The sequence below is a fragment of the Pseudopodoces humilis genome, chromosome 1 (assembly GCF_049639895.1).
Source record: "Pseudopodoces humilis isolate 2021_Gansu_Grassland_sample_001 chromosome 1, ASM4963989v1, whole genome shotgun sequence".
NCBI lineage: Eukaryota > Metazoa > Chordata > Aves > Passeriformes > Paridae > Pseudopodoces > Pseudopodoces humilis.
Window position 1 is genome coordinate 85,173,074 of NC_142200.1, and position 26,577 is coordinate 85,199,650.

Genomic DNA, 26,577 nt, shown 5'->3' on the forward strand with positions numbered 1-26,577 from the left:
CACAGAGGCGAGGGAGGCGGAGCCTCCGCCGCGCTCCCGGCCCCGCGCGCGGGGTTCACTTCCGGCCCCGCGTCTCCCCCCGCCCCCAACCAGCGGCGGCGGCAGCGAAGGAGTTCGGAAGTTCAAAATGGCCGCCGCGGCCGAGCCTGAGCAGCGACCGCCCGAGTAAGGACCGGCTGAAGGGGGGGAGGCTCCGCGCCCTGGAGCTTTGGGGAGGAGGAGAAGGGAGGTGGACGGAGAAGCGCGGATGAGGGGATTGGGGAGGGGGGACGCGCACACACGGGACGGGGACGACGAGAAGCGGCCCGGATGGAAGTGGCGAGGGAGGAGGAGGAGGAGGGGGGTATGGGGAGAAGGATGGGGGACGGCGGCCGTTCCGGGGAAGAGGGGTTGCTGTAGGCGCCACCGGCCCCGCGGCGAGGCGGCCCGGCGGGGCCTGGGGCGCTGGATCCGCCCGTGGATTCGGGAGGGCCGCGCGGGGGGAGGGGGGGAAGGGAAGCGGCGGCGGGCGCGTGTCCCCGGGAGTCCCGCGTGCGCCTCCCCGCCCTGGTGGCGCTCCGGCCGCGGGGAACCGGGATCGCCGCCGGCCAACCGGGCTTGCCGCTGGCGCGGGGGTCGTGGGACGGAGGATCGCGGGGGAGGGATGCGCCTCCCCCGCGTGGCAGCGGGGCCGCTGCCCGCACGGGCGCGCAGGGCTCGGGCATCCTTGAGGCTGATCCGGGCCGGCGGTCCCCGGGATCCCCCCCCCCGCTATCAAACGTACACACACTCCCACACACCCTATCCGAGCGGAGCCGGGGGGCTCCGGGCTGCCGGGTGCCGCGGGGCTTCCCTGGGGCCGCCGAGCCGCTGCCCGCCCTGCGGCGAACCCTCCTCCCTCCTTCCCCCGGGCCGCGGCCGCTCTCGCGGTATAGAAAGTGCCCGTGCTGGTGGAAGCAGAAAGTGATTTGTTGCCGCCAGCCCCTCCTTCCAGCCCTCGAAATGACTGGCAAGTCCCGGCTCCCGTTGGGAAGCGAAGATCGAGCTGCCGCCGGAACGGGGCTCCCGGGCGTGCGTTTTCCAGGCACCCCGATTAGTGCCGTGGGGTTTGGTTTGTCCGCACTCAGGAGCTCGTGAGCACAATCTTCTGGAAATTCTGCTGGTAGTTAACGATCTGATGCTTGCTCGCTTCTTTTTACTACATTAGTAGTAGCCATATAAATTGTTTTCTGTGGTTTTTTTCTCCTTAAAGAGTTTTGATTAGAGGCATGATTTTATTGTTTATCCTGGGAGTAGAAAAAAGGTGAAGAAAAGCAGTGGGAGTACATGTGAGCCATGTAAAACATATGCACACGAAGAATAGTGTTTAGTATTGTAGAGAGAAAGTGAAGTGATAAGCTAGAATCTTATGATAGGAATTCTGTATGAGGGAAAAGATTGGTGAAATCACTGCACATCCTTATGTGTATATCCTTATCCTGTAATTCTTCTGCTTGAATTCAAAAATAGGAAGAAGAAGGGCTATAACAAGTTCATGTCACAGTTCTTTGCTTAAAGCCATTAGCACCTAAACATGTAGACATGCCTCATCACCTTCTAAAATATTCCTAAAAGGTTTTTTCATCCATGCCATTATGCTTCTGAAGCACTGAACTGAAGTTTACCCATAGTTTAATGAAATTACTTGAAATAATAATTGTATCCCTGTACATGAAGAAAATTAACTATTTTTTTGCATATTAATGAACCTAATTTTTTTGTTGAGTTACAAAGACAGCTGGCAGTTGTTTTGGCAGCCTGTAGTGGCCTGAGATACTGCCGGGGTGATGTGTCTCATCTGGCACCTTAGCCACCAGCTGGCTTTTCCAGAATTTAGGATGAGGTTGTTACATAACTTTAAAGTACATACCATAACAAAAGAATTTCCTCTGTTAATAAGAGAAGGAAGACTTACCTGGAACTGATGTGCTTTGTATTGTCTTTAATATTTTTATAATGTCTTGAAGTACCTTTAATGTCTTAACTGGGGACTTACCCAGGATCCTGGATCCATCTATAATAAATTTTGAAAGGCACATAGTTCACTTAAAATTCTCCTTGTCACATTTCCCCACTTAGGTCACAGATATACTTGTTCAGGAAGGCAAATCCAAGTTGAAGAAGTTTTGCATTTAATACTTTTTCTTTTTTTTTACCTTTTTTTTTAATGCCAAGTGCAAGAGAAAATGAGCTCCTTTTAAGCCAGTTTTCTCTCTTTTGTTCTGCTTGATATTCTCTTATCATAATGGTGTGGAGTGTCAGGAGATAGCAATTAAGAAAAACACCTTTCTGTATGCCTTGAGTAAGCAGAAGTAGTAATAGAAACATTAAAGACAAACGGCATTCTAAGTTAAGTCTCTGAATATTTTATATTTTTAACTCAAACAGTTTTGTTCCTTTTGGAAGTTCATAATTTCATAGCACTAAAGTTTTGCTAACGATTTTAGCAAATAATTTTAGTGTACTTTGCAGAAAAGTGAGCTTTATTTACTAGTATAAGAATTTATCTTAATTCAGGCAGGAGAGTACATGTTCGCTGCTTGAAGATCATGTCCTTAATTAGGAAGATGCTAATCAAATTCGCAGTGAGATGCTGTCCTTTAGGTCTGGCTTAGAATATCTCTGATACATGTATTGGATCAGTTTATTGGTCATACTTTTTAGAAACAACTGTTGTATGAGGCCAGTAAAGTTCAGAAGATAATTTCTGCATTTCTGTGTACGTTCACCCCTGGCCCCTGACTCATGTTGGGGGATTTCTTTTCACCTAATGAGGCTTAGTAAACAGCAAAGAGCTGTTGAAGTTATTGAAGTGGTAACTAGTAAACTTCAGAATGGTAGTTTAGATGGAGTGTGTCTGTAGAAAGGTGAGCTCTGGCACCTGTAATGTTTTGAAAGGCAAATGTCCCTGTATTACCACAGACAGTAACTTAATTAACCTTCTTAAGGAGAACAGGAGTTATTTGCTAAACACTGTAAAAACCCCTATTACTAAGCCAGTTTCAGTCGCTCTGGGAGATAATACAAGGGAATGTGTAACATCAGGACTGAATTTTTTGAAGTTACTATCTGGAGAAATTATAGTTAATTGAAAATATTCTTTTTAGAAGAAACACTGTGTATTATTATTTTAATAACCTGATGTAGACTTATTTTCAGCTGTTTTGGTCAATGGCATTTTACAGGTGTCAAGATTACCACATATTTTTGAAGCTGATAATCTGCTGCATACTATCAGAAGGCTGCTCTGAAATTAGATTTCCTTAATTTGTCCTGTTCCTTAATAGCGTTCCCTGTATTGCATGAATAATATAGATGTATAGGAACATTTCTTGATTTTCAAACAGTTGTGTACACTTAGAGCAAAAAATGCAACTAAGGGAGTTAGTCAGCTCTGCATGAGATTTTGCAGAAAGGTTTCATAAGGTGGTCAGCATCAAACCTTGAAGTAAATTTTGATCTTTGGAGCACAACTGTTTTCTGCCACTTGAAAGTACTTGAAAAAGGCATAGCTTGGGTTAGGCATTGGTGTGGAGCAGAAAGTGACATGGGTAATGATGGACTGACAAGTAAATATTTAGCACTGTTGTGTGCTCTTGACAGATAAGTAAATTGAATTGAATGTAAAGGCATAAGCATTGATTCCATCCACGCATTTGGTTTTGTCAGTGCATTTGCTGTCTGTTCCTTCTGTACTATTTCTTCCTGCAGTCAGAGTTGTCTGTTCCTGAGGAATTGTATCTGCTGTTATAACTTAGTTAAATTAGTGGTACGTTTTTAATTCTCCCAACGGTAGGTGAATAAATGGCAGTTAGTTTCTATCATAAAAGGCTGTCTACTTAACGTGAGATAAAAGACTACAGCGAGTGTATAGTACTGATCTCTTTGTTTTTTGCAGGGTTGAGGATGCTGAGGTGTCCGAGAAAAGTGTGAATGAAGAAAATGGGGAAGTGTCAGAGGCAGACCAACCTCAGAACAAGCACAGCCGACACAAAAAAAAGAAACACAAACACCGAAGTAAACACAAGAAACATAAACATTCTTCAGAAGATGATAAGGACAAAAAACATAAACACAGACACAAACATAAGAAACATAAATGGAAAGAGGTGGCTGATGCCTCTGACAAAGAAGATGGACCAGCTAAAAGAACTAAAATTGATTTTTTGGCTCCTCTGGAAGACTTAGAGAAACAAAGAGCATTGCTGAAAGCTGAACTTGAAAATGAATTAATGGAAGGAAAAGTCCAGTCTGGAATGGGATTAATATTACAAGGTTATGAGTCAGGATCTGAAGAAGAGGGAGAGATTAATGAAAAAGCACGAAATGGAACAAGGCCTACAACGAAGTCAAATACTAAGGGGAAATTAGAACCTGTGGACAATAAAACTAGTTCCAAGAAAGCAAGTAAGAGTGAATCAAAAGAAAGGACTAGGCACAGATCTGACAAAAAGAAAGCTAAGGCAGGAGTTGATGGGGTCAAAGAGAAGACTACTAGAAGCAAGTCAAAGGAAAGGAGGAAATCCAAAAGTCCTTATAAGAGAAGTAAGTCTCAAGATCAGACAAGGAAATCTAGGTCTCCAATACTTAAGAGGAGATCTCAGGAGAAAAACAGAAAGTCTAAGTCTCCTCCGGAGGAGAGAAATAAGGCTGATGATAAAAGCAAATCAAGGGACCGCAGAAAGTCTCCAGTTGTGAATGAAAGCAAAAGCAGAGATCGTGGTAGAAAATCTAAATCTCCAGCAGAACTAAGAAGCAAATCCAAAGATAGAAGATCACGGTCCAAAGATAGAAAACCTAGGAGATCAGAGACTGACAAAGAAAAAAAGCCAATTAAATCTCCTTCTAAAGATGCTTCTTCAGGGAAAGAAAACAGGTCCCCTAGACGACCTGGCCGTAGCCCAAAAGGGAGAAGCTTATCTCCCAAACAGCGTGAAAAGTCAAGAAGAAGCAGATCCCCTCTCTTTAATGATCGTAGATCCAAACAGAGTAGATCCCCCTCTCGAACCCGGTCTCCAGTTAGAAGAGTGAGGAGTAGATCTGCAGAAAGAAAAAGAAGAGAATCAGAAAGGAGGCGTCTGTCTTCTCCCAGGTAACTTAAAGGTGTCATGAGCCATCACAAAAATGCATTACAGGATGAATTGTTTTCTAGTTCAGTGTTTTTCTCCTTGTTTTATTCAGAAACTAGGTATTAAAAAAGGTAATCAGATTGTACATGATATCATGAGCTTACTTTGTATGTATTCATTTTTTAAAAAAAACCTATTACTCCCAGCTCTCAGAAACACAAATTCATCTTGTAGTTGTTAAAGTGCTAAGTTATTTGCTGCTCACACCTTACTGGCAACAAGTTTTGTAACTGTTCTCCTTTTTATCTGTGGTTGGATTCAGAATTTGGCTTCTATTTTTTTTCTTTCTCAGTAGTTCTGTTGCTTTCTGAAACTTCTGTGGAGTGAGAATTCTTTTCAGTGTTACATATTAGTGTTGGCTAAAAGTGGGTAATTAGCTCCTCTTTCCCCTCAAAAAAAGCCCTAATGATAGATAGTGAGTATGTGTGAATGTAAGCAAATATTTTTATATCAAGATGTCCTTCTCAGAGTCCTATTTCTTTTTTTTTTTTAAATATTGTGGATTTTCATTTGCTAGTGGGATGGTAATGTTGCTTTGTTATTGGACTGTCATATGTAATTACCATATTTTGCATACACTTAAAGGAGGATGATGGAAATCTATTTAGTATATTGGTGTAGTCTTGGTATTTTTTAAAAATATTTAGCCTATGAAGGGAGTTATCTTGAAATTTGAAAGCTAATAATGCCTGTGTGGTGAGTTTCAAAGAAGAGAACAATATAAGTATATGCATTTTTGGAAGTTAATTCATTAGCTGTAGGAAATTTAAGAGTCAGAAGAGTTCAGCACTGTATAACAAATAATTTAAAACTTTGTATCAGGGGGTTTAGCTTCACCCAGTCTGAGAACTAAGAACAAGGAAGTATAAATTTAAAACTAATTGGACCCACAAAGTGTAGTGAATTGGCACTTAAAAAACGTGAAAGTTTCAGCCTGAATCACTGAAGGTTACTCTGGCTTCAGGTATGGGGTATCTTTGGGTACTTTGGAGAATGGCCCCAGTGATGCTAACGTGATCAAGCAAGTACTGTAAATGCTACCAATTTATCTGGCTGCTTTCTGGTGAATCAGGAATGTGTCTGCCTAGCCACCGAGTTCTTCTGGCATAGCAGTTCACTTTTCCTCTGCAACATTTTGCATCTTTCAGTTTTCATTTTTCTTGACAGCTTGCATTGCAGCCAGTTTGAATTGGTTGTCTAGACACATATTTCAAGTGATGCATGTGTCTAGAATTTTGCTGTCAAATTCATACTTCTGTAACTGCGTGGTGAGCAGCATGTGAGTGGGGGACTACTAAAATATTTTCTGCTGGAGGTGTTTGCGGATCAGCAGGAATAATCTTTCCATGTAAGACAGCTGAATTAATTCCACCTGTGTTCAAGTTTTAACTGCTTGTAATTACTCAAACTTCCAGAGAATTTCAGGAGCTTTAATAAACAGTTTTAACAAAAAAAATCCCAGTAATTTCATTTTTCAAGTTTGTTTCCAGTGTTCTAATCTTACAAGACTTCTCAGGTCTTTGACTGGAGTTACTCATTGTGTGATGTTACTATGAATTCTTAATGACCTTCCACTTTTTATCTCATTCCTGTGATCTCTGAACTAATTTATTTTTTGTAACAGATATTTTGATTGGGTTTTGGCAGTACAACCACTCTGTTAGTCAGGAAGCCTGTAACTCTTCATCCTGTCCCTTTTTATGTAATATTGTTCACAAGAGCATAATATAAATTAATTGGGCTAAAGGTATTGGCCTACTCCAGCATTTGAGTACCGTAATTCCTTGTAGGAACTGCCAATACTCTGCACATGTATTAATTTTCCTTTTGCCTCATTATTTTGGATCAGTTCTGTATGTCTGATCATTGTCTGTAGTTAAGGTAATTGAAACTGATTTAGCAGTCTCAATACAAACGAAAAAAATCACAGAATGGATGGAATTAGTCTTTCAGACCCAAGATATTTTGCTCATTGGTGAGATATAGCAGCTGTAATGAGTTGTTCCAACTTGATTTTAAAAAAATTAAAAATAATTTTTAAAAAGAGCAGTAAAAAAAGAGTAGCAACATTTCCTTTGAAATAGTGTGAAACTATTTTCCAGTTTCTAATGCAGCCTCATTAGAGTCATTGTTAAATTTTTTATTTATATTCTGTCCAGTTTTTGACTGAACTCTTGCTGTCATGCAGTTAAGCTTTTTAATGTAGTAATCCCATCAAGGATTTTTTTTCTTGAATAATTGTGAATCTCTATAGGCAAGAATAAACAAGTTTTGAATAGTGTATATATATAGTGTCACACTTGAATTATTGTTCTAATTTGAGATGGAATAGTTTAGATTTTAGTGAAGAATTCTAGTTTTCATCTGCTGTTTTAGGGTGTGTGAAATGAAGCCATGCAGTTGTACTGCACAAATTGAAACAGAAATTATTGTCCCTACTGTGAAGTAGCATGATCCTAAGCCTAAATTTCAATAGCATGGTGGGAAGCTGGTGAAATAATTCTCAAGAATAAGATTTTGGGTTTTATGTATTGTTTCAGTACAGTTTCTGGTAAACTTGAAAACAAGCTACAATTTATGTAAGACCTAAACACAAGTTTTGTTTTAGAACCTCTCTTAACATTGTGGTAGTAATTAAAGAGCTGTTTCCAGACTTGTCCTGAACTAGATCTTAGTATGGGCACACACTTCCCAGGGTGGGGAGAGGCATGCAGGAAGGGCGCCCAGCTCTGCAGCCGCCTTATCCATCCCTTCCTCAGAAGCCCATCTGGTGGTCCCTCACCTGCAGTGAGAATTTCAAGTGAGTTTTTAGAGGAAACTGACTTCTTTGTTTTCAGCTTGCTCCTGATTTTTACCACCACTCTTCCTCTGTTTTAAGAACACGGACCAGGGATGACATTTTGTCTAGACGTGAAAGATCCAAGGATGTCAGCCCACCCAGCAGATGGTCCCCATCCAGAAGAAGGTCTCGGTCCCCCATTAGGAGGAGATCTCGAACACCCCTTCGACGTAGCCGATCTCCCAGAAGGCGGAGTAGATCTCCTCGGAGGAGGTAAAGACACCCTGTGTTTTTAAATGGATTTTGTAGGATATTACAGGAAGAATAAGGATTGCTATCTTATGTGTAAAAAGACCGTGCTATTTTTTTTGTCTGTGTTAATAATGCACTAGCACAGTTAAATTCATTTTGTCCTTTGTGAATTAAGTTTTTTTTTATTGCTTGGAATCATTGTGTGTCTGTATGTTTTCTGAAAAGGTTTTCCTTCTTTTCTTAAGAAAATCAAAGCAACCCCCACAAAATCCAAATCTCTTCTTATAAAACAGGGATAGAGGCCGGAGAAGTAGATCTCGCCTTCGAAGGAGATCCAGGTCACGTGGTGGCCATAGACGTAGGAGTAGAAGCAAAGTTAAAGAAGACAAGTTTAAAGGCAGTCTTTCTGAGGGCATGAAAGCTGAACAGGAGTCTTCATCAGATGAAAAGTAAGACTGTATTTTAACTTACACTAATTATTTGTAACTTGCAGTTCCACTGATACCAAGAATGAGCTAACATTTATCTTCATGGTGGATTTTTGAGTTGTCACCTAAAACCGTAATCATGTCTTTGTACTTGCAATCTTGTCAAATTAGTGTTGTGAGAATCTGAAAAACTTCAGAATACGGAAAAAACTAGCAAGACCTGCTAGCTACTGGGCAGACCTGAAGGAAGGATATATCATTAGGTTATTAAATTCAACTTGATTAGTATCTTGTGAAAACTTTTGGTCTCATTACTAAAGCTTACTGCTTGAGGGAAAGCTTTAATAGCTGAAAGGATTAACTGCTGTCTGCAAATTGTGTTTATATTTCCTAAATATCTGCCTATTCAATTGTGCAAGAGTGCATTCCTAATCAAATTATTAAGGAAAAATGATGCTGCAGTGAAAAGGAGCAAGTGTTTTTTGTTTGTTTGCTGTCTTCTGGAAGAGGGCTATTAGTTGTTTGCAATTAAAAATGGAATGCAGAAAGTCCCAATGAGATACCAAGAGATAAATTCTCTTTGTAAGGAAATGTAAATATATGCAGTGGGATTTAATACACCGTTGCTTTCTGAGTCACTTGAACAGCTATTGTTTAATATATTCCGTGCTTTATATGCCAAGCAACTGCACTTGGTAAAATTTAGGAGATAATTATATGTTTATGAAGTTATATAAAAAAATCATATTTTTGTAGTCTTGAAGACTTTGATTTGGAAGAAGAGGATGAAGAAGCAGAAATAAGACAAAGGAGATTACAGCGGCAAGCAATTGTTCAGGTACATGGTTACAGGAGCTAATTCTGTGTTTTTAGAGTAAAATGTCAGGGTAAAGGAAGGCTCTTTGCCTATTGCTGCATTACAATAGTAACTCCTATTGCTGTATTTTTCCAGTTCATTGCAAATGTTAGGCTCTCTTAAATTCTACACCTCTATTGTTACAGCATTGCTTTTAAAACTGAAGTGACTCTTCTGTGAGTCATCTTTTGCTACAGTTAAACGTTCTCTGATGGTCTTAAGACATGTTAAAAATGTTCTTCAGTTGTCTTCATCTGTGTGCTTTCTCTGTAGCTGTATCATTGATCTGATAATGCCAGTGTAACAGTAAGTTACATATCAATTAGCCTAACTCTAGTCAGTTTGTTTCAAGTAGAAGTTGTACATGTCAATTTCCAAAATTTTGTAAAGCCACTGTCATGGGTTCCTCCATAAAAGCACAGGTGAGTTGTATGAACTTCTTACTCCAGGTAACAAGGAGTAACACAGTACATAGTACAGTAACGTAACAGTAACCACAGGTGTAGTGTCTGATTGAGACCCCCTGAAAGAAGCTGTGGCTGAAGGGGGTATCATTGTACGATACAAGTCAGCTATCTTTTTTCAAAGGTGGGATTTGTCACAGAATTCAAACACAGCAAGCAAAATGCTGTAGCGTATTTATTTAGTATCAGGTACAAAATCACTGGCTTTAATGTACTGCTTATTTTAAACAGCACTAAAAATACTGTTAATGGCTTGAGTTTTATGCAAAGCCCATTGTAAAATCCTTCAGAGCTATGACTGAGCCAAACTATATCAATTCTATTCAAAGACAGGTTACACTGAATTTTGATGCAAGCTGGAAGCAAATTGCAGAGCTGAATTCCCTAAACAGAAAAACCTCTACTTGTATTATTAAATAGTTCAGCCTTGACAACTGAGTGGTAGTAGCATTTCTTCATCTTGATTTTTACCTTTTGGGGTAGGAAGTGAGATCTGTATAATTTCATAGTACGTAAGGGTAACAAAAATATTAAAGCTGATGTTTAAAATTTTTTTAATGCTTCAGAAATTTTTTAGCACAGGTGAATGAATAAATAGGATTTCAAGTTCACATTAAAAATCTGAATCTAAAAGCTACTTTTCTGTACCATAACACTGGTAAAACTAGGAAATATTCTAGAATGTAGGATATAAAATAATTAATTTTTCCTCAAAGACTGTATTTCAGTATTTATGTGCCAGGACAGCTTAGTAATAAATTTCTTGCTGCTGCTATTTTGTTGTATTTAACCAAATAATTAATATTCAGTAATAATCTATTTTTAAATAAATTTAAAGACCAAAAGAACACATGTGAATATTTCAGTCTTATGGTCTGGGCTGTGGTGCATTGTGACAAATTGAATTTTCAGAAGTTGTTTCCCATTCTAAAAATAATCTGCTGTCTTTATAGACACAGGTGATTATTAAAGCAAAGATGCTTCAGCTGAAAGCCCAAACCATTGAAAGGGTGGATATGAAAATCTTTAAATTGTGATAATGTGTAACAGTGACATTAAAAATTAAATTTCTTTTTAGAAATACAAAGGCCAGACAGAGGACAGTAACATATCTGTACCATCTGAACCAAGCAGCCCTCAAAGCAGTACACGCAGTCGCTCAAATTCTCCTGATGACATTCTAGAAAGAGTTGCTGCTGATGTTAAGGAGTATGAACGGGAAAATGTGGATACATTTGAGGCGTCAGTGAAAGCCAAGCACAACCTCATGACAGTTGAACAGAACAATGGTAAGATTCTGAAATCTCTCTAATGCAATTTATGAACGCTCAGACACTTGGCTTAGTTTACTTACTTCCAGACTAGGAAAAGTAGATTGACTTTTTGGATGGAATTTGTGAATGTTTTCACAGATATTATGGTACTTAAAGCATAGAATTAAAATAAAGCTTCCTCATTAGGAAGGATAATATGATTGGAATACGTTCTCTGTATTTCTAATAACTCTTAACAGAACTTGTGCTTTACATTTGGAAGAGCAAATAACGATGTCTGCCTATAGGGTTAAGAATTTCCCTTTCAAATTTTTCTTTTCACTTAGGCAAATTGTTTTCTTAGAAGCTTAGTATAGTCCTAGACTTCCTTTTGTGAGACTTGGAAATCCTGCTCCTTTTACACGTTTTTTTGGTTAAAGCCACTGTGACAGAAGAATATGGGTGGGTCTGTAGTAATTAAGAATGATTAAAGCTTTTGTGGGTCATTGCTAGTAAGGCCCTTTTAGCAGCATAGCTAATTGCTGAAATGGGTATTTTCTTTCTCTTCCCTCTCTTCATGTACTCTATTGTACAGCATTGTTGAAATAAATTTTGATATAAAACCTGCCTTGTGCCAGCTGCAGCAAAAGGAATGCGGAACATCTCCCAGTGCACCCTGTAGTATTGAAAGTCTGCTGCTTTTTTTGTCTTTTGAAAGTGGATTACTGTACATCTTCCAAGTAGTCAGAGGTGTGTGCAGTTGCTGTGTGATTGTACTTGAGCTAGTTTAAGTTGCTTTGGCTTTTCCATACAGTTTAATTGCAATAGCAATGTTCAAAGAGGGCTGTGGAGCCTGCCCAACCCCTTGGAGGGAGAGTTGTGGTTGGCTTGTATTTCATATCCTGTACCACATGTATCTTTGGGGCCTAAATACGATGTCTCTAGTGGATGATTCTCTTGAAAGTAATAAAGCTGCATCTCTTTGGGACTGCTGTACTGCTCTGTAGTTTATCCTGGTGTTCCCTTGAGCCATGTGTTTTCAGATTGTTCTCCTGCAACATCGGTGAAAAGAACTGTTTTAGTGCTTTCTTTGCATACCACAGGTTTAGGCTTATTATGTCTAACAGACAATGTGTTTTTCCTATTTTGTCAAAGCTCTCTTAATTTTGTCTATTAAAGCATATGAAAATTTAAGTTTTAAATATGTAAGCATTTTCCACATAGACATGTAAAAGAGGTTTTTAAAGTTACAGTTACATCTGGGTGGTAGGATTCTGAGTTGGAGGCGGCTGTAACAACAGCTGAAACCAGTGGGTTATCTTCCTCTGCAGGAGTAAATTTTTATTTGTGTCCTGACAAAGGGCCAGAGTAGTAAGTTGCTAAGAAACTGCTCAATAACTCATTGCAGACCAGTACAGGTAACTGGAACTAAAAGGAAAATATGAGGAAGTTTCTAGAAGGGTCTGTAGTTCAAAACAGTGGTGTAAACTGCCTCTCTACAAGTGTCAGGTGATAGATGTATACCTTGAACCAGTGGTAGCAGCATGCTGGATGATTTTATTTTTTATGCTGTCAGATTTCAGTCAGGTTATTTGGTATGGAAAGGGTTTGTGCATCACAAGATCTGAAGCCTCTGAACTGAATTAACCATTTATTTTTCTCCGTTGCATAGTGAAGGGAGGGTCTCCAATTTACCGTGTTCGTGGAGGGCTGCCATAATGTGTACATGAATTAAATAGTTTGAAGTTGGCTTGCTTTTACTAACGTGTGCTTAATTTATATTTCTTTGCTTTTATCTTATCAACCAAGTTAAATGTCTTTGGGATTTAAAGATGATTAAAAGGTGAGAAAGGGATAATCTTGCCCATAACAAAAATGTTTCTCTTTAAAGCAATAGTAAACATTGTGCTTGACAAAAAGCTGCACACCAGATCCATTTTTGGCAGGGTTGGGGAAAGGATTTACCAAATAAACAATTTCTGGGCTTTACAACTTTGGGTTTTAGTAAAGTACCTTGTGATTAGCAGAAAAGCCTGAACTTGTGTACTGAAAACAAGACTGGTTTTTCTTATATATACGTGCAGTAATTCTGTACTTCTTTTTATACATACGTACGTACATATATATATATAGAGAGAGAGTCATTATTTGTAGGGAGCATGTAAGTATGTAGTTTCTTTCTGCTATGCTTTCTTGAAAGCTATTACATGTAGTTTTTCAAGGAGATAGAGATTTTTGGGTTCTTTGAAGAACTTAACTAGTCTGAGTTTTATATTCTAGAATGTGAAATATGTGAAATGGCATTTGCTAGAAACATTAGTAGAGCTACCTGTTTGCCAATATACCAATCTTAGACTATGCTGTAAAGATACCAGGTGCCAAATTATACTGGCAACAGAGTTATCATTTAACATCTTTTTCATGTTGAGTAATGTGAATTTCATTTTAAGGTTCATCTCAGAAGAAGCTGCTAGCACCTGATATGTTCACAGAATCAGATGATATGTTCGCTGCATACTTTGATGTAGGTAATTCTTGGAGATGAAATGTATGATTTTTTTTCTGCTTGATTTTTGTTAGAGTCACTGTCACTTGAGGGTTGTGAGAACTTTGATTTAAAAAGCACATAAAAGCACATGCTGCTAAGTGACTTGTATGTTCTTAATCTTTTGGTCAGCCAATGCAGGCAGATTCTTAATTAGTATTTCAGTGAAATAAAATCTGCTGAAATTAGTGGCAATTTTACAGGAGTAAGCGATTGGGGAATTCACCTGCTGTTTGAATACAATGGCACATGGTAAAAACATTAATCTATTTATAAGTTCAGCTTTTTATTGTTATTGCCATGTTGCAATGTTCTAAATATGACCTTTTTTCCAGAGACTCATGTATGGCTAATTAAAAAGTGTGTAAGATACTGTAATTGGCTAATGATGCTATGTTGGAGTAATCTGGTTCTTTGTTTGAAGATTTTTTGGGATGAAGAGAGGTACATTGCCTGGTTTTACTTTAATACTATTTCATTAGCTTTTCTCTAAATATGCTGCAGTGACCCTCAGATATTGGCAGTCCAATGTCTGCCTTTGAGATTTTATGTGCCATTTTCTATAAATCCTCTGCATTTTTGCTGATGCATAACATTGAGAAATAAGTAAACACAAGAACTTTCTTCTTAACTTAAACCAAAATTGACTGGAGAGTTTTTATGGCAGATATAACATAGGCTGTGGTTTTATTCTAGTAACACTGGTGTCCCTCTGACCTGGAAAAAGATGGATATACTTAAAAGATAGTGTCTGTGTGAGGGTGCATTTTTAAAAGTTCAGAAGTTACAAGTGGAGATTTATATTGCTTGTAAGCTAGCAGCTCCCCCTTCCAGAAACTGTTGTTCAATTGAAGATAAACTTTACCACTCATAGTTTTGAATTTGTGATTAAAATATTGCCCAGTATGTTAAGAGATGTCAGCAGCAGTTATAGAAGTGTCATGGTAGTATGTATAACAGTATGAAACAAGTGGCATGTAGTGAACAGAAATTCAAGGCTTCAACAGTTGTGTTTTCCTTGCAAATTGCTGAACTTTTTTACTATAAACTTATTGTAAATAAAAAGTCTTACTTAGATGGTCCAAAATGTGCATTCTAACATGACAACTGTGTTTTTATTGTGGAGAGAACAGTTTTTCAGTAGGGGAAAAAGGGCTTTGGTAAGTAAATGTCAAAGGAAAAATACAGAGTACACAAGCAAAGCTGTTACTTTTTATTTCAGAGTGCTCGTTTAAGGGCTGCTGGGTTTGGAAAAGACTTCAAAGAAAACCCCAATCTCAGGGATAACTGGACAGACGCAGAAGGCTATTACCGTAAGTTGTGTTTGTTTATCAGCAAGGACAGGTAGAGTGAGGGTGCTGAGTGGAGAAAAATCCTCATGTATGAAAGTACTGAAATGTTCTAATGTAGATGTATCCCAGAGCCCTCTCTGAGTGTATAATGTAATAGATGAAACAAGCATGCAGGTTTTAACCTCAGTTTTGAAAGGACTCCAGACTTAAAGAATCACCCTTTGTTCCCCATAATTTCCACAAAGCGAGGTGATACAGAAAATTGTACACCATGAAATTAAAGGGTCTTACAATAGCCCTCATATTTTGTAATATGTACAAAATGTTTTGTAAGAGAATGGTTTCTTTTTCTTGAGAAGTTCTATTACGTTTATCCCTTGTAACTTGAACTTGCTTGGTTTTATCCCTCAGGTGTTAATATAGGTGAAGTTCTAGATAAACGTTACAATGTCTATGGTTACACTGGTCAGGGAGTCTTCAGCAACGTAGTGCGAGCCAGAGATATGGCCAGAGCAAACCAAGAAGTAGCCGTGAAAATCATCAGGAACAATGAACTTATGTAAGTAATGGTGTTTTTTGATGGTAATAGAGCATGTGGAACAGTTGGAAGTTTTTCATTATGTGATTTGAATCTTCCTTTGTTTCAAGTGAAGTAACAGATCACAGCTGTGATTCCTGCCTTTTCTGCTAATATGAGCCAGATAATGGGAAGCACTTGAGGACTATGTATCCACACTTCTTTACAGCTATCACAGGAGGAAGGGTACTTGCCTTTTCATCAGGCACTTTCTCATTTGCGAACCTGCAGGGAACAGTGATAGCAGGAAACAAGGTTACAGCTAATTATGAGCCCTGTGTTTCTTGAGATGGGAGTTGTGGACTGTAAAAATTTTGTTTCAATGGATCAAATCAGATTGGCAGGCTATGGGTTGGATTCCATCTGCAACTTACAGATCTAAGATCTCCATACATTTAATTATTTTTGTATATTTTCTAAACATTTGCATGTATATAAGATACATAAAAAGAGATGGGACTTGCACTGTTGAAATACAAAAAAAAAGTCTGAGTGAACATTAACAAGTAAGATCTCTTTAAGTATGTAATTTGAGGACTTTACTTGCCCACAATACTAGTTTTCACCATCTGCTGCAGTATTTATACAGTCATATCTTGTGTCCTCTTCTGTTAATGACAACTTAAATGAAAATCTTTTCCATGAATTTTACCTTGGAAGTTTTAAAATTTGTCTTACTGTGTGTATAACTGGATTTGTTTTATTTACATTAAAAAGTATCTAGAAAAATTTCAAAGGCAAAAGGGAGGGTGTGATAAACTGTTTTAGTTCAGTGTGTTGTAGTTAATTAGCTTGGATGAAGAATTGAATCTACAGTCAGTTCAGTTTAAATCCTTTGATACTGTTGTATGTGGTGAAGCACTTTTTTAAACAAGTAAGCTTCTCAAGTGAGTGCTGTTTGAAATGTGTCACATTATAGGATAAAATCCAGTTTTAGCCTTACAGGCAACTGAGAGTGAGGAGGAAAGGATAAGTAGGTTGCAAAGGTACAGCGAATATCCAGGAATTAAAACAGCTTACCCACTCCCTAGTCACTGACAGCAAACCATTGTGATTTTGGATTTTTAGCTGTGGTACATTCAGTAATGACAAGACACATCTCATTCCTGGATAATTATAGCCACACAAGTGGCAAGATTTAAAAAAATACTAGAATTAAACAGATTTTGTTTTATAATCTCTTTTCCCTGTTTTCAGGCAAAAAACTGGCCTAAAAGAACTGGAATTTTTAAAGAAGCTAAATGATGCTGATCCTGATGACAAGTTTCATTGTCTACGGTTGTTCAGGCATTTCTACCACAAACAACATCTCTGTCTGGTATTTGAGCCACTCAGGTAAGATGACAAATTTCTGTGTAAAAGGTAAAGTACTACTGTGTGTTCTTTGCCTTTCTGGATTTGACTTGTTCTGATACCTTGTTCTAGTGCCAGGATTCAAGAATGCAAGGAACTTTGAAACAAACAAAAAAATGGTCTGCAGGCACAAATTCAGACTAGCGAACTATTTCTGATATATGTTTAGCATTGTTGTGAGTTTTCTGCCTGGAAAATTTTTGAAATCAGATATTGTATTAAAGATTGTTCATCTAGCTAGTACTGCTCTTAATGATTTTTGGTATATGCCAATGTTTTTATTACTTTTCATAATTCTTCATTTTAAGGGTTTGTATTGAGATGCATTCCCAGAGAGATTCAGGAAATGCTGTATATTCTGTCAAGAGTACAGATGTAGTAACAGCTTTAGGGAGAAAATGGTTACAGTGGTTCTTTGCATGCTCATTTTCTGTTCAAGTAATTAAGCTCTTGTGACAGGTTGATTGTAGATACTGTTTTATGATAGATCAGATATATTAATTGCCTTAGTCCCCATTCCTACTTAGAAAAATCTGTTGTTCAAATCCTAAGTTTTCTGTGTATGTCATTTTTTAAGTTTTGCCATATTTGGGGTCAAAATAAGTTGTATGCTGAAACAATGCAAATTTTTTTATATTACTATCATATTTCAATAATAAGCTGTAGAACAAATTATTGTCTTATGCTGCAGTATCTCTTGATAACACACTTGTACCTTATTTATGTCCAGTTATGTTTTTGTCCTGGAATGATGGTCATTTTATCTGCCGCTGAAATCACCAAAAAAATCTCCTCACCTTTTATCTTTTACATTCTTCCTTTTTCACTTATTTCTGAAGAAAATGAATACAGAGGGCTTACAGTTGTTAAGAAAATGCTGTTCATGTTCATGCAAATAAATCCTCTCATATCAATATTGATTAAGAATATGATCTGAACTAAGTCCAGCAAGTAATTACACAGTATAAGGCGTATCTGATTGACCAGTCTTTTTATTTCAGTTCTGTAGCTCACAGAGTGGAATGTTAAATGCTGCATTGCTCAACAACTATTTATAGCTAAGTGTTTTGTTGAAGTTTGTCTTAGCATTTAGGAGGCTGTTATTGGTTTTTCTGTTACGCTCTTTCAAATTCTTTCTTTCCCCCTTTCCCTTAACAGTATGAATTTACGAGAAGTGTTGAAGAAGTATGGGAAAGATGTTGGACTCCACATTAAAGCTGTCCGTTCCTACAGCCAGCAATTGTTCCTGGCTTTAAAACTTCTTAAAAGATGCAATATCCTACATGCAGATATTAAACCAGATAATGTTTTGGTAAGTAACAAATAATTAAAACTTTTTTTGCATGGTTTGTATCATAAAATAAAGTATTTGAAATTCATATTGTTCTGTTAATTTAGGTGAAGTCAAATTTGCTGAAAATGTTAAGGGTTCACACTTTGGTATAAAATGTTACTGTGATATAAGTAGTAAGAAAGAAATACAACACAGCTTCTAAATAAAAACTTTTTCAAACAAACATGCATCCCCATCTATCGGAAGCAGAGTAAGTACTTTGTTTTTCCAAAGGAAGACAGTGTCTTACAGGAGAAATACTTGAAATTTTCCCATCAATAGTTGAGAGATGTTTTTGCTTTCTGCAAAATGGAAGTAGGTTGAATCTGAATGGAGATTTTGTTTATGTGAGTGAGATGATGGGGAAAGGTCCTTAATGCCTCTTTTCCAGCAGGACATGAGAGCTACATCAGAGGAGTCCAATGGTTTCCTTTGGTTTTTTTGGACATAATCTCTGTGACAAACTCAGATTTTTAATTTATCTAAAATAGTCTCATATTACTATCTCAGCAGTAAAATACACTATGTGAGCATGAGATATGAATAATACGCTGTTTTATAAGTGGTACTTTGGATACTGGACTTTCAAGTCTAAATCCATAAAATTTCAGTGTCTGGAATGAAATCCAGGTCCACCAAAGAGATTTCGTTAGGGGAAAAGTACATGAAACTGACTTTTTTTTGTATTTTGTAGGATCTGAAGATATTAACTCTCATTTTCAGTTTGAGCAAGTTTTATAATTTTCTTAGATTACAGAAAGGAACTTCCAGTTTAAAGGCTGAATATTTTTCCTCTCTCTGACTTAAACATGTTGTTGCTTTTACAGTTCTATTATCAATTCTATCCACAAATAGTGCTAATGGATATTCGTGTTTATTTCAGGTGAACGAGTCTAAAACAATACTAAAGCTTTGTGATTTTGGCTCAGCTTCACATGTCGCAGATAATGACATCACACCCTATCTAGTTAGTAGATTTTATCGAGCTCCAGAAATCAGTAAGTACATTTTGGATTAGCTACATCATATACTAGCAAGTGCCAGTATTAGCAGATGAAAACTTGACTTGAATTTATTCTCTAGTCTTAGCAAAACCTGACTGGAAATATGATGGCTGTCAAAAATTCAGCCTTTGAAGGCATGTTCATGTGACTCTTCATGTATGTTGGTGATCAGCTCAGTGAGAAGTCATTCTGATGAGTTATAGTTACGTTTCAATTTAGAGGTATTGTTCTGACTTCTTGGGTATTGATGATTTAAAGCTGATCAGTTTAGGTGTTAGGTAAAAGCCTCCCTTTCTAAAATAGGGACACTTTAAAAGCTAAAAGGTTACATCCTGCTTTTATGGTAGCTTTTTATTCCTAAGAAGAGCAGCACCAATATAGTTTATAAATCAGCATTTTTTCATCTGTCTGCTTTTGTGGTATTGTATCAGTTTGCCTTTATGGAATTAACTGGAATTGCTCTGTTTCAGTTATAGGAAAGATCTATGACTATGGTATAGATATGTGGTCTGTAGGCTGCACATTATATGAGCTTTATACAGGAAAAATACTGTTTCCTGGCAAAACCAATAATCATATGTTGAAACTTGCCATGGATCTCAAAGGAAAGATGCCAAACAAGGTAAGAAAAATAAGTACTTATTACAATAAGTACTTACTGATATACATGAAACTGCTTTAATGAACAGTAGAAACAGTCTTTGTTCTCCTAGAATTCTGTTTCTTATCATATGCATTTTTTCTTAACAGTAAGTACTAAACTTTGCTCTGACTGTGTAATTTATATTGATTTAAAATCTTATGAAGTGAAAGTATACAGCTTCTTTTTCATAGACTAAGTATAAAGTGAAAGCAGAAACCTTCTAAGCACTGACCTGAAAAAAAAAGCGTAAGTCAATGAAAGATACTGTGTCCTTTTTCAGAGAGTTTGCACTGTATCTTTGTGTTCAATCTCAACATCTCTTCCTGTCCTTTTGATATTTTTATTAGTATTAAATTATGTACATTGCAGTAAATTAATAGACATTGATGTTAATTGTAAAATGTGTAAGACACAGAGAACTTGACTGAAACTCTTGCCTCTTCCTCATTTTCCAGATGATTCGAAAAGGTGTGTTCAAAGATCAGCACTTTGATCAAAATCTCAACTTTATGTATATAGAAGTAGATAAAGTGACGGAAAGGGTAAGTCCTCTATGTGTTGACTAATCCATCAGTTTTTCCAGGATTGCCTACTCTATGGTCTTTCAAATGTACCTTGGCTTCCTAATTAAAAACAAGATTTTATAAGCTATTTGAATGTCCTTTTTGCAGCATTATGGACAGATTACATAGCTGTAAAATGGTAAAAGAAATTTTTTTTCCTAGCATGTAGGAACACGAGTCAAAAAAAATCTAAATTTAATCTGGTAGATATACAGGGTATCTCCCTATAATCTATCCTTAAATTACTAATAAAATTAATTCTGCCTTCATTTTATAGAAGGGTGTTCAGTATGATACGGTTATATTGTATGAGGTCACTACTAATTTTGGTATCATTCTGACACATTATATTTAAGAAGAATCACAAAATAATGGTCAGATACAGGAAATTTACATGTGGATTTCTGTATTCTGAATTAACTGGGATGTTAGGTTCATGTGTGAACCTGTGTTGGTGGCCTCTCCCCCGACAGTGTTTTTTCCACTTTTTTCTCTACGCATGATGATTTTTATGAGGCCATATGGTGACGGGGTGTTGCTGCTCAGATACGAGACAAGCCTGCAGAAAAGCTGCTGCTGAAGCTCTGGAAAAGGGATGAAAGGGGGGTTTTGCATTACTTCTGTTCTACAAGGCTGCCATTTCTGTGTTTGTAGGAGAAAGTTACTGTAATGAGCACCATTAATCCAACCAAGGACCTATTAGCAGATTTGATTGGGTGCCAACGACTCCCTGAAGACCAGCGTAAAAAAGTGCACCAGCTTAAGGACTTGTTGGACCAGATTCTAATGCTAGACCCAGCTAAACGGATTAGCATCAACCAGGCTCTGCAGCACGCCTTCATCCAGGAGAAAATTTAAACCAGATGAAGAAGTTCAAAGGGTTTGATTAATTAAGATACAAAGACTGAAGAAATTTCACAGCAGTTATTAATGTATATAAACATAAATATTTCCCCTGCAAAGTTGAGGAAGAAATGATACATTTGAATTAACATCAAGGCTGATATTTCTTTTAGAAATGTTAGAGTAATTCTGTTTTGTGTCTTATGTGAAAATTTTCACTGTAGAACTGTTTTAATTGCCAAGACTGCACAAAAGTACAATGCTAATGTATATGGTTGCAGTTCGTATATATTATAAAAAGAAAAAAGCATCTGTTATAAAAAAAAAAGAAAGAAAAAAAAAAAGAGAGCAGTAATACTGGGTGGTTGATTTGTTTTTAGCAGACTTGGCTTCATTTTTGTCTTTACAAAATGGCCAGCATAAATGCTGTTTATATTCACATTTTCCTAGGTGTGTGTGTGCAGGCCACAGCAGCATGCCCTTGGTGTAGTCAGTGCCGAAGGGGGTCTGTTCCTTCTTGAGCCTGCCCGCAGGGATGGTCTCCTCTTTTAAAGCAGGTTGTGTACAACTTTCAGTACACTGAAGGTAAGCTAACCCATCAACATCACCGGTGTTTAAGCTGTTATTTTACTGGAACAACTGACAAATGAGAGACAATAGCATTGTGGCAGAATTCCCTGCATGTTTGAGAAATGATCGTTTTATTTTCTGGCATTGCAACCGTGGCATAGTTACAACTTCTGTTCTGTTCATCACATTTAAAACTGGGAGAGAGCGCACTTGATGGATAGAGCGCCTTCAGTGTACTGTTTCTTATTACTTTAGTTTTTTTAATCAACTTGCTATAGACTTTGTATACATTTTGTTAAATACAGTTCACTATGACATAGAACCAATACTTACAGAAGAGTTTTCATTTAGTAATTACATATGTTGGGATCTCATTCGAAAGACCTTATATCTAAAGGATAGATAGACAACATAATGAAATTTTTAACTATTTGTATGTCATTTTGAAAGTGTACTGCTTTATGCTAAAAGTGTTTCATTTGTTCATTGTTTTCATTATTTGTGATCATGTTGTCTTTCAATACAGGCATAAACCTTCCACTCTTGAACAAAGCAGCTGCTTTTTAAAAGCGGTAATTGCTTCTTTACCTTTTATTTCTTTTGTAAATGAAGCTTTTCTTTAAGAAATGTGACTTTAAAGTGTTGTCTCTTGCATAAAACAGTTGACACTTACTTATTGTAAAGTGAAGATTGTTCTGCTGCATGTAAAGTGGACCATGCAGATTTCTGTATGTTTTCAGTATGCATCATTAGATAATAAAGTCTTTTGTGAACAAGGCATTTGTAGCCATTTTTAAAAGAATCTGTCTTCAGTGATGGTAAATCAGGTAATTTATAAGACCCGCCCCTGCATTTCCTATTAATCATTTAATTAAAGGGATTATTAAATGTTATGATCTTTGGGAGAGCTATAGGCTATATTAATTGGATATATAATTATCACTGCTTAAAAACAAAGCAAAAAACCCTACAGATACTGTCTGTCTGCTTTCATTGTAATGAAATTATTCCTGTAGGACATGGGATTAAATTCAGGCTTTAACTAATGTTTGTGCTGTTTTTCTCACTTTTCCTTTTGATGGTGCTGAAAGAGAAAAAAGGAAAGCGAGTCACAGGCCACTCAACGCCTACTCCATGGGTCTGATTTGCTGAGACACCAACTTCACCCTCCTAACAAGGTTATTTCTGACAGCATGTGTAGATAAACATTTAGCAACAAGTTAAAAGAGCTTGAGACAATTGAGTTGGTTATACAGGGTGAGGAAAACAGAGACAACTTTTTCAGGTCCATACTGCTGTTTTAGTATTCTCTTTGACAATGTTAAGAAGTCCATCTTTTCATTTTTTATTAATATATTCTGGCAGGCTGTGAAAACCCCACTGGTTTCACATACGTTATAGTACTTTGAACTAAGAAGGATTTTTGTATCCATCTAGGTGCATAATGGCAACAGTCATGCACTCTTAGTGCACGCAAGAATGAGGAAAAATGCCACAAAGCAGGTCATTCTGCTGGTGGGGAATACCCCACCGAGGAGGTGTAATGAACTAACTACGAAAACAAGCAGGAGATGGGTGGTTTTGTATACCTATTTGGAACCTTCAACCTGTCTCTTCTCAATTTATATTGTAAAATTCCTAATAAAAAACAATCTCTCCCTATTTCCACATATTGAGGTATCTTTTTCATACAGGAAATGGAAGAAGTTAGCTTTCATGTTTAGTGAAACACTAGTTGCTTGCTAGTTAAATGCAGCAAGTGTAACTTGCACTTTTACAACGTAGGCAGCACTTCTGAGGGCACTTTTACACAGATGTAGTAATAGCTTATTCTTTCTGTTACTTTGTACTTTATTCTTAAAATAGGAATATGAAACAATGAAATGAGTTGGTGATACAGAAACAAAGCAGTAGAAAAGATGCCCCTTAATGCCTACAGAATTGTTTTAAGCTGTTCTGGAGAAGCATAAAGTTGCTCGTTTACTTGTTCTTTGTGTTGTAGGTGCAGCTCAAAAGAAGATGAAGGCTACCAGAAGACATGAACAAAGGTTTCTGTCCTATAAAAGATATGAAAAATACTCTTCATGTAGTTCTGTCTTAATCTTTTAGTTTCCAGCATTTCAGTTTAGAATTGATTAACACTGCTGCATTACTGATAATTCATGAAACATATTTGCTGTATTAAAATTTGTTACATAGATTGTTTTGTTTCTGGTTGAAGAGGTTTTTTTTTAATTGTAATAAAATGTAGGTAAACTAGCATTACTCTTAAAATGTAGTTTTCTTAAAATGATAGAATGAGCAGTACAAAATCTATTACATTTAGGAAAAAAAATGAACCATTATATTTGGTTAAAATAAATGTGTTAACCAGTAAACATTTAAGCAGGTGATGCACTTTTTTCTTTAACATCAGTAGGTTCATTATTTGTTTCAATTCTGTCAAACTTAATTATCTGTACAGAGAATGGATGGCAGGAGTTAATCTTAAAAAGTGGATTTCAGTCCCCCATCCAGCTGATACTTCTTGTTGACAACAGTAGAAAACTCTTCAGTTCTGGCTTCAAAAACCTCTGGACTTGAGGATTTTGTGACACTGTTAAGGCCCCTCTCCAGTTTTGGGCAATGCCTGTCCCTGTAGCCTGAGGTCTCCGAGGAGAGTAGCTGTGGCTGCCACTACAGTCAGCTGAATTCTCATGGTTGTGGCTGGGTGCAAGCAGAACAGCTGTGCAACACAATGAACAGTTTCTCAGCTCATCTGATAGGGAGGATAACTTAACTTTTCCTCCTGAGCACAAATTTTTAATGTTTGTCTTTTGCTAGAGGTCCTACATACAGAAGGTTTGGCTAAGTCTATTGTGCTGATTTCTGTTTCCTCCTCCCTCATGTTGACAAGGAGCTTCACATTTAACACACTCAGTTTTCCAAGCCGTCAGAAAAGACAAGATTCCAGCCCTGTGGAGTTAGAATGTGTTTTTATTACCTTGGTGTATACTACTTAGTTTAAAAATTAATTACTGTTCAAGAGTTTTTAATAGAAGATAATGATTTCTTTAAAATCTTCTTAATAATACTTTATCTCCATATATAGGGTAAGTGGCATTAAACCTCTGAAGAACCTTTATGTGTATATTGACCCCCATACAGAAGGCAGACCAGACTGTGCTACTGCTGGAGATAGAGGGATCTTCTACAGCATGTGTAAAATTGTAATGTGGGTGGAGGATGTTGAGAAGTGGCAATTGCTTGAAATTAATAAACTGTGCTTGAAACTTGTCTTCATCCTGTCTTTTCTTATGCCTATGTATCCTACTGCAAAGCTGTGAAATGTATGAACAGTTTTCAAATGCACTAGAAATTAAGTGCAGTTCTGTGAATGGAGTTGACTCCTTAGATATCAGGGGCATTAGAGAACCTCTGGGAAAAGTCTTCCTGAACATGTAAAACGGAGCTTTTGTTAAGTTGCCTCTCCCTTAGTTTTGGAAGCTCCCTCAGCACCAAAGATTTAATGTGAATTCACTTTTTATTTTCACTGTGCCTTTTTTTTATCTTCTATAGCAAGGTATTAACCTGCACTGAGTCAGGAGATGAAAGAATTGCATTGTATTGCAGTGAAGGGAAGTCATATATACTAACAGATTAATCCTTATACGGGAAAAAATGGATGGGGAGGAGCAGCATGGTGAAGTGGGAGGAAATGTGTGTTTTCACTTATTAACTTGTAAATTATTTTTATAATATTGTATATTTGTGTGGGGGTACAGAAGTGAGACTACTGCATCTGTTCTACAATTCTGTGTCTTAGTTTTGTTGATCTAAGTATGTAGATAATGAAAACTTAATTTTAACTTGTGACAATACTTACTCTAAATGTAGAACCTTGGCCTTCCTTCCATTGTACATCTATTGAATTCTTCACTGTCTTAATTATTTCCTCATAAAGACTGATTTTGATGATTGTAGCACAGATATTTCTATAAAGTAGGTATGAGGTAATTACTTATAAAATAATGAACACATGAATGTTTCCAAAGATTCAGCATTTGGCTTAAGTTACTGAGAAATAATTTAAAGCTTCTTATGGGCAGGTGTAAAAGAATAGGCTATATCTGATAGAGTAGCTGTTGATGGTTCAGTCTCAGAAGTGACTTTTTAAGTGAGAGTGCATCAAAAGAAACTAGGAGGCAGTCCCTGAGGACACCTGGATTACACCCAGTCTGAAGAATAGGACTGATAGTAGCTACCAGGACTAATAAGCAAAGAAAGTCTGTACAGCTTTAAAAAGAAAGGAGTTGATAACAAAGGTTACTGGGCACAAGAAGGGAGAGAAGAAAGCACTCTTGATTGTAAGGTGTTAAAACCTTAAATCTATATTGTTAGAGGAAATGGACCTTTTCACAGACGTAGCGAAACTGACATGTTCATGGCTTTGAGAGCCAATTATTAAACCTGTAGCTACACGAGACTTTTCACTTTGGAGAGGCAGATCTGTCACAGAATCTGACCCAGTATCAGGCACAAGCATAGTTTTTTACAGGATGCAGTTGAATTCATGGGTGAAAATATGGGTAACCACCTTAAATAATCTGTCTTAGCAAGAAAAGGGTATTTAATAGTCTGGGTTTGACATTCTGCATATTAATTTCTCAAACAGCTCTTAACTACTGATTGCAAA

The 26,577-nt window shown here is 37.3% G+C and overlaps 1 protein-coding gene across 3 annotated transcripts; it reads left to right on the forward strand.

Annotated features, from left to right (window-relative positions):
• The first annotated feature begins 77 nt into the window (after nt 1–77).
• On the forward strand, nt 78–25,184 carry PRP4K (pre-mRNA processing factor kinase PRP4K). 3 transcript variants are annotated; one of them, XR_001331620.2, is made up of 19 exons: nt 78–165; nt 3,917–5,110; nt 8,026–8,199; nt 8,472–8,627; nt 9,363–9,444; nt 11,005–11,215; nt 13,630–13,703; nt 14,947–15,037; nt 15,428–15,575; nt 16,791–16,928; nt 18,105–18,258; nt 19,163–19,277; nt 19,754–19,905; nt 20,382–20,468; nt 21,144–21,917; nt 22,429–22,474; nt 22,994–23,080; nt 23,905–23,950; nt 24,994–25,184. XR_001331620.2 is itself a non-coding variant. In XM_005525319.3 (15 exons), exons 1-15 carry the CDS (start codon nt 128–130, stop codon nt 21,345–21,347), a joined length of 3,018 nt encoding a protein of 1,005 aa, XP_005525376.2. In that variant the 5' UTR covers nt 78–127; the 3' UTR covers nt 21,348–22,682. The 3 variants fall into 3 exon arrangements, 1 of the variants encoding a protein (XP_005525376.2); XR_015772373.1 differs by having other exon boundaries at nt 21,144–21,421; nt 21,783–22,474; XM_005525319.3 differs by lacking the exons at nt 22,994–23,080; nt 23,905–23,950; nt 24,994–25,184 and having other exon boundaries at nt 21,144–22,682.
• The last annotated feature ends 1,393 nt before the right edge of the window (nt 25,185–26,577 follow it).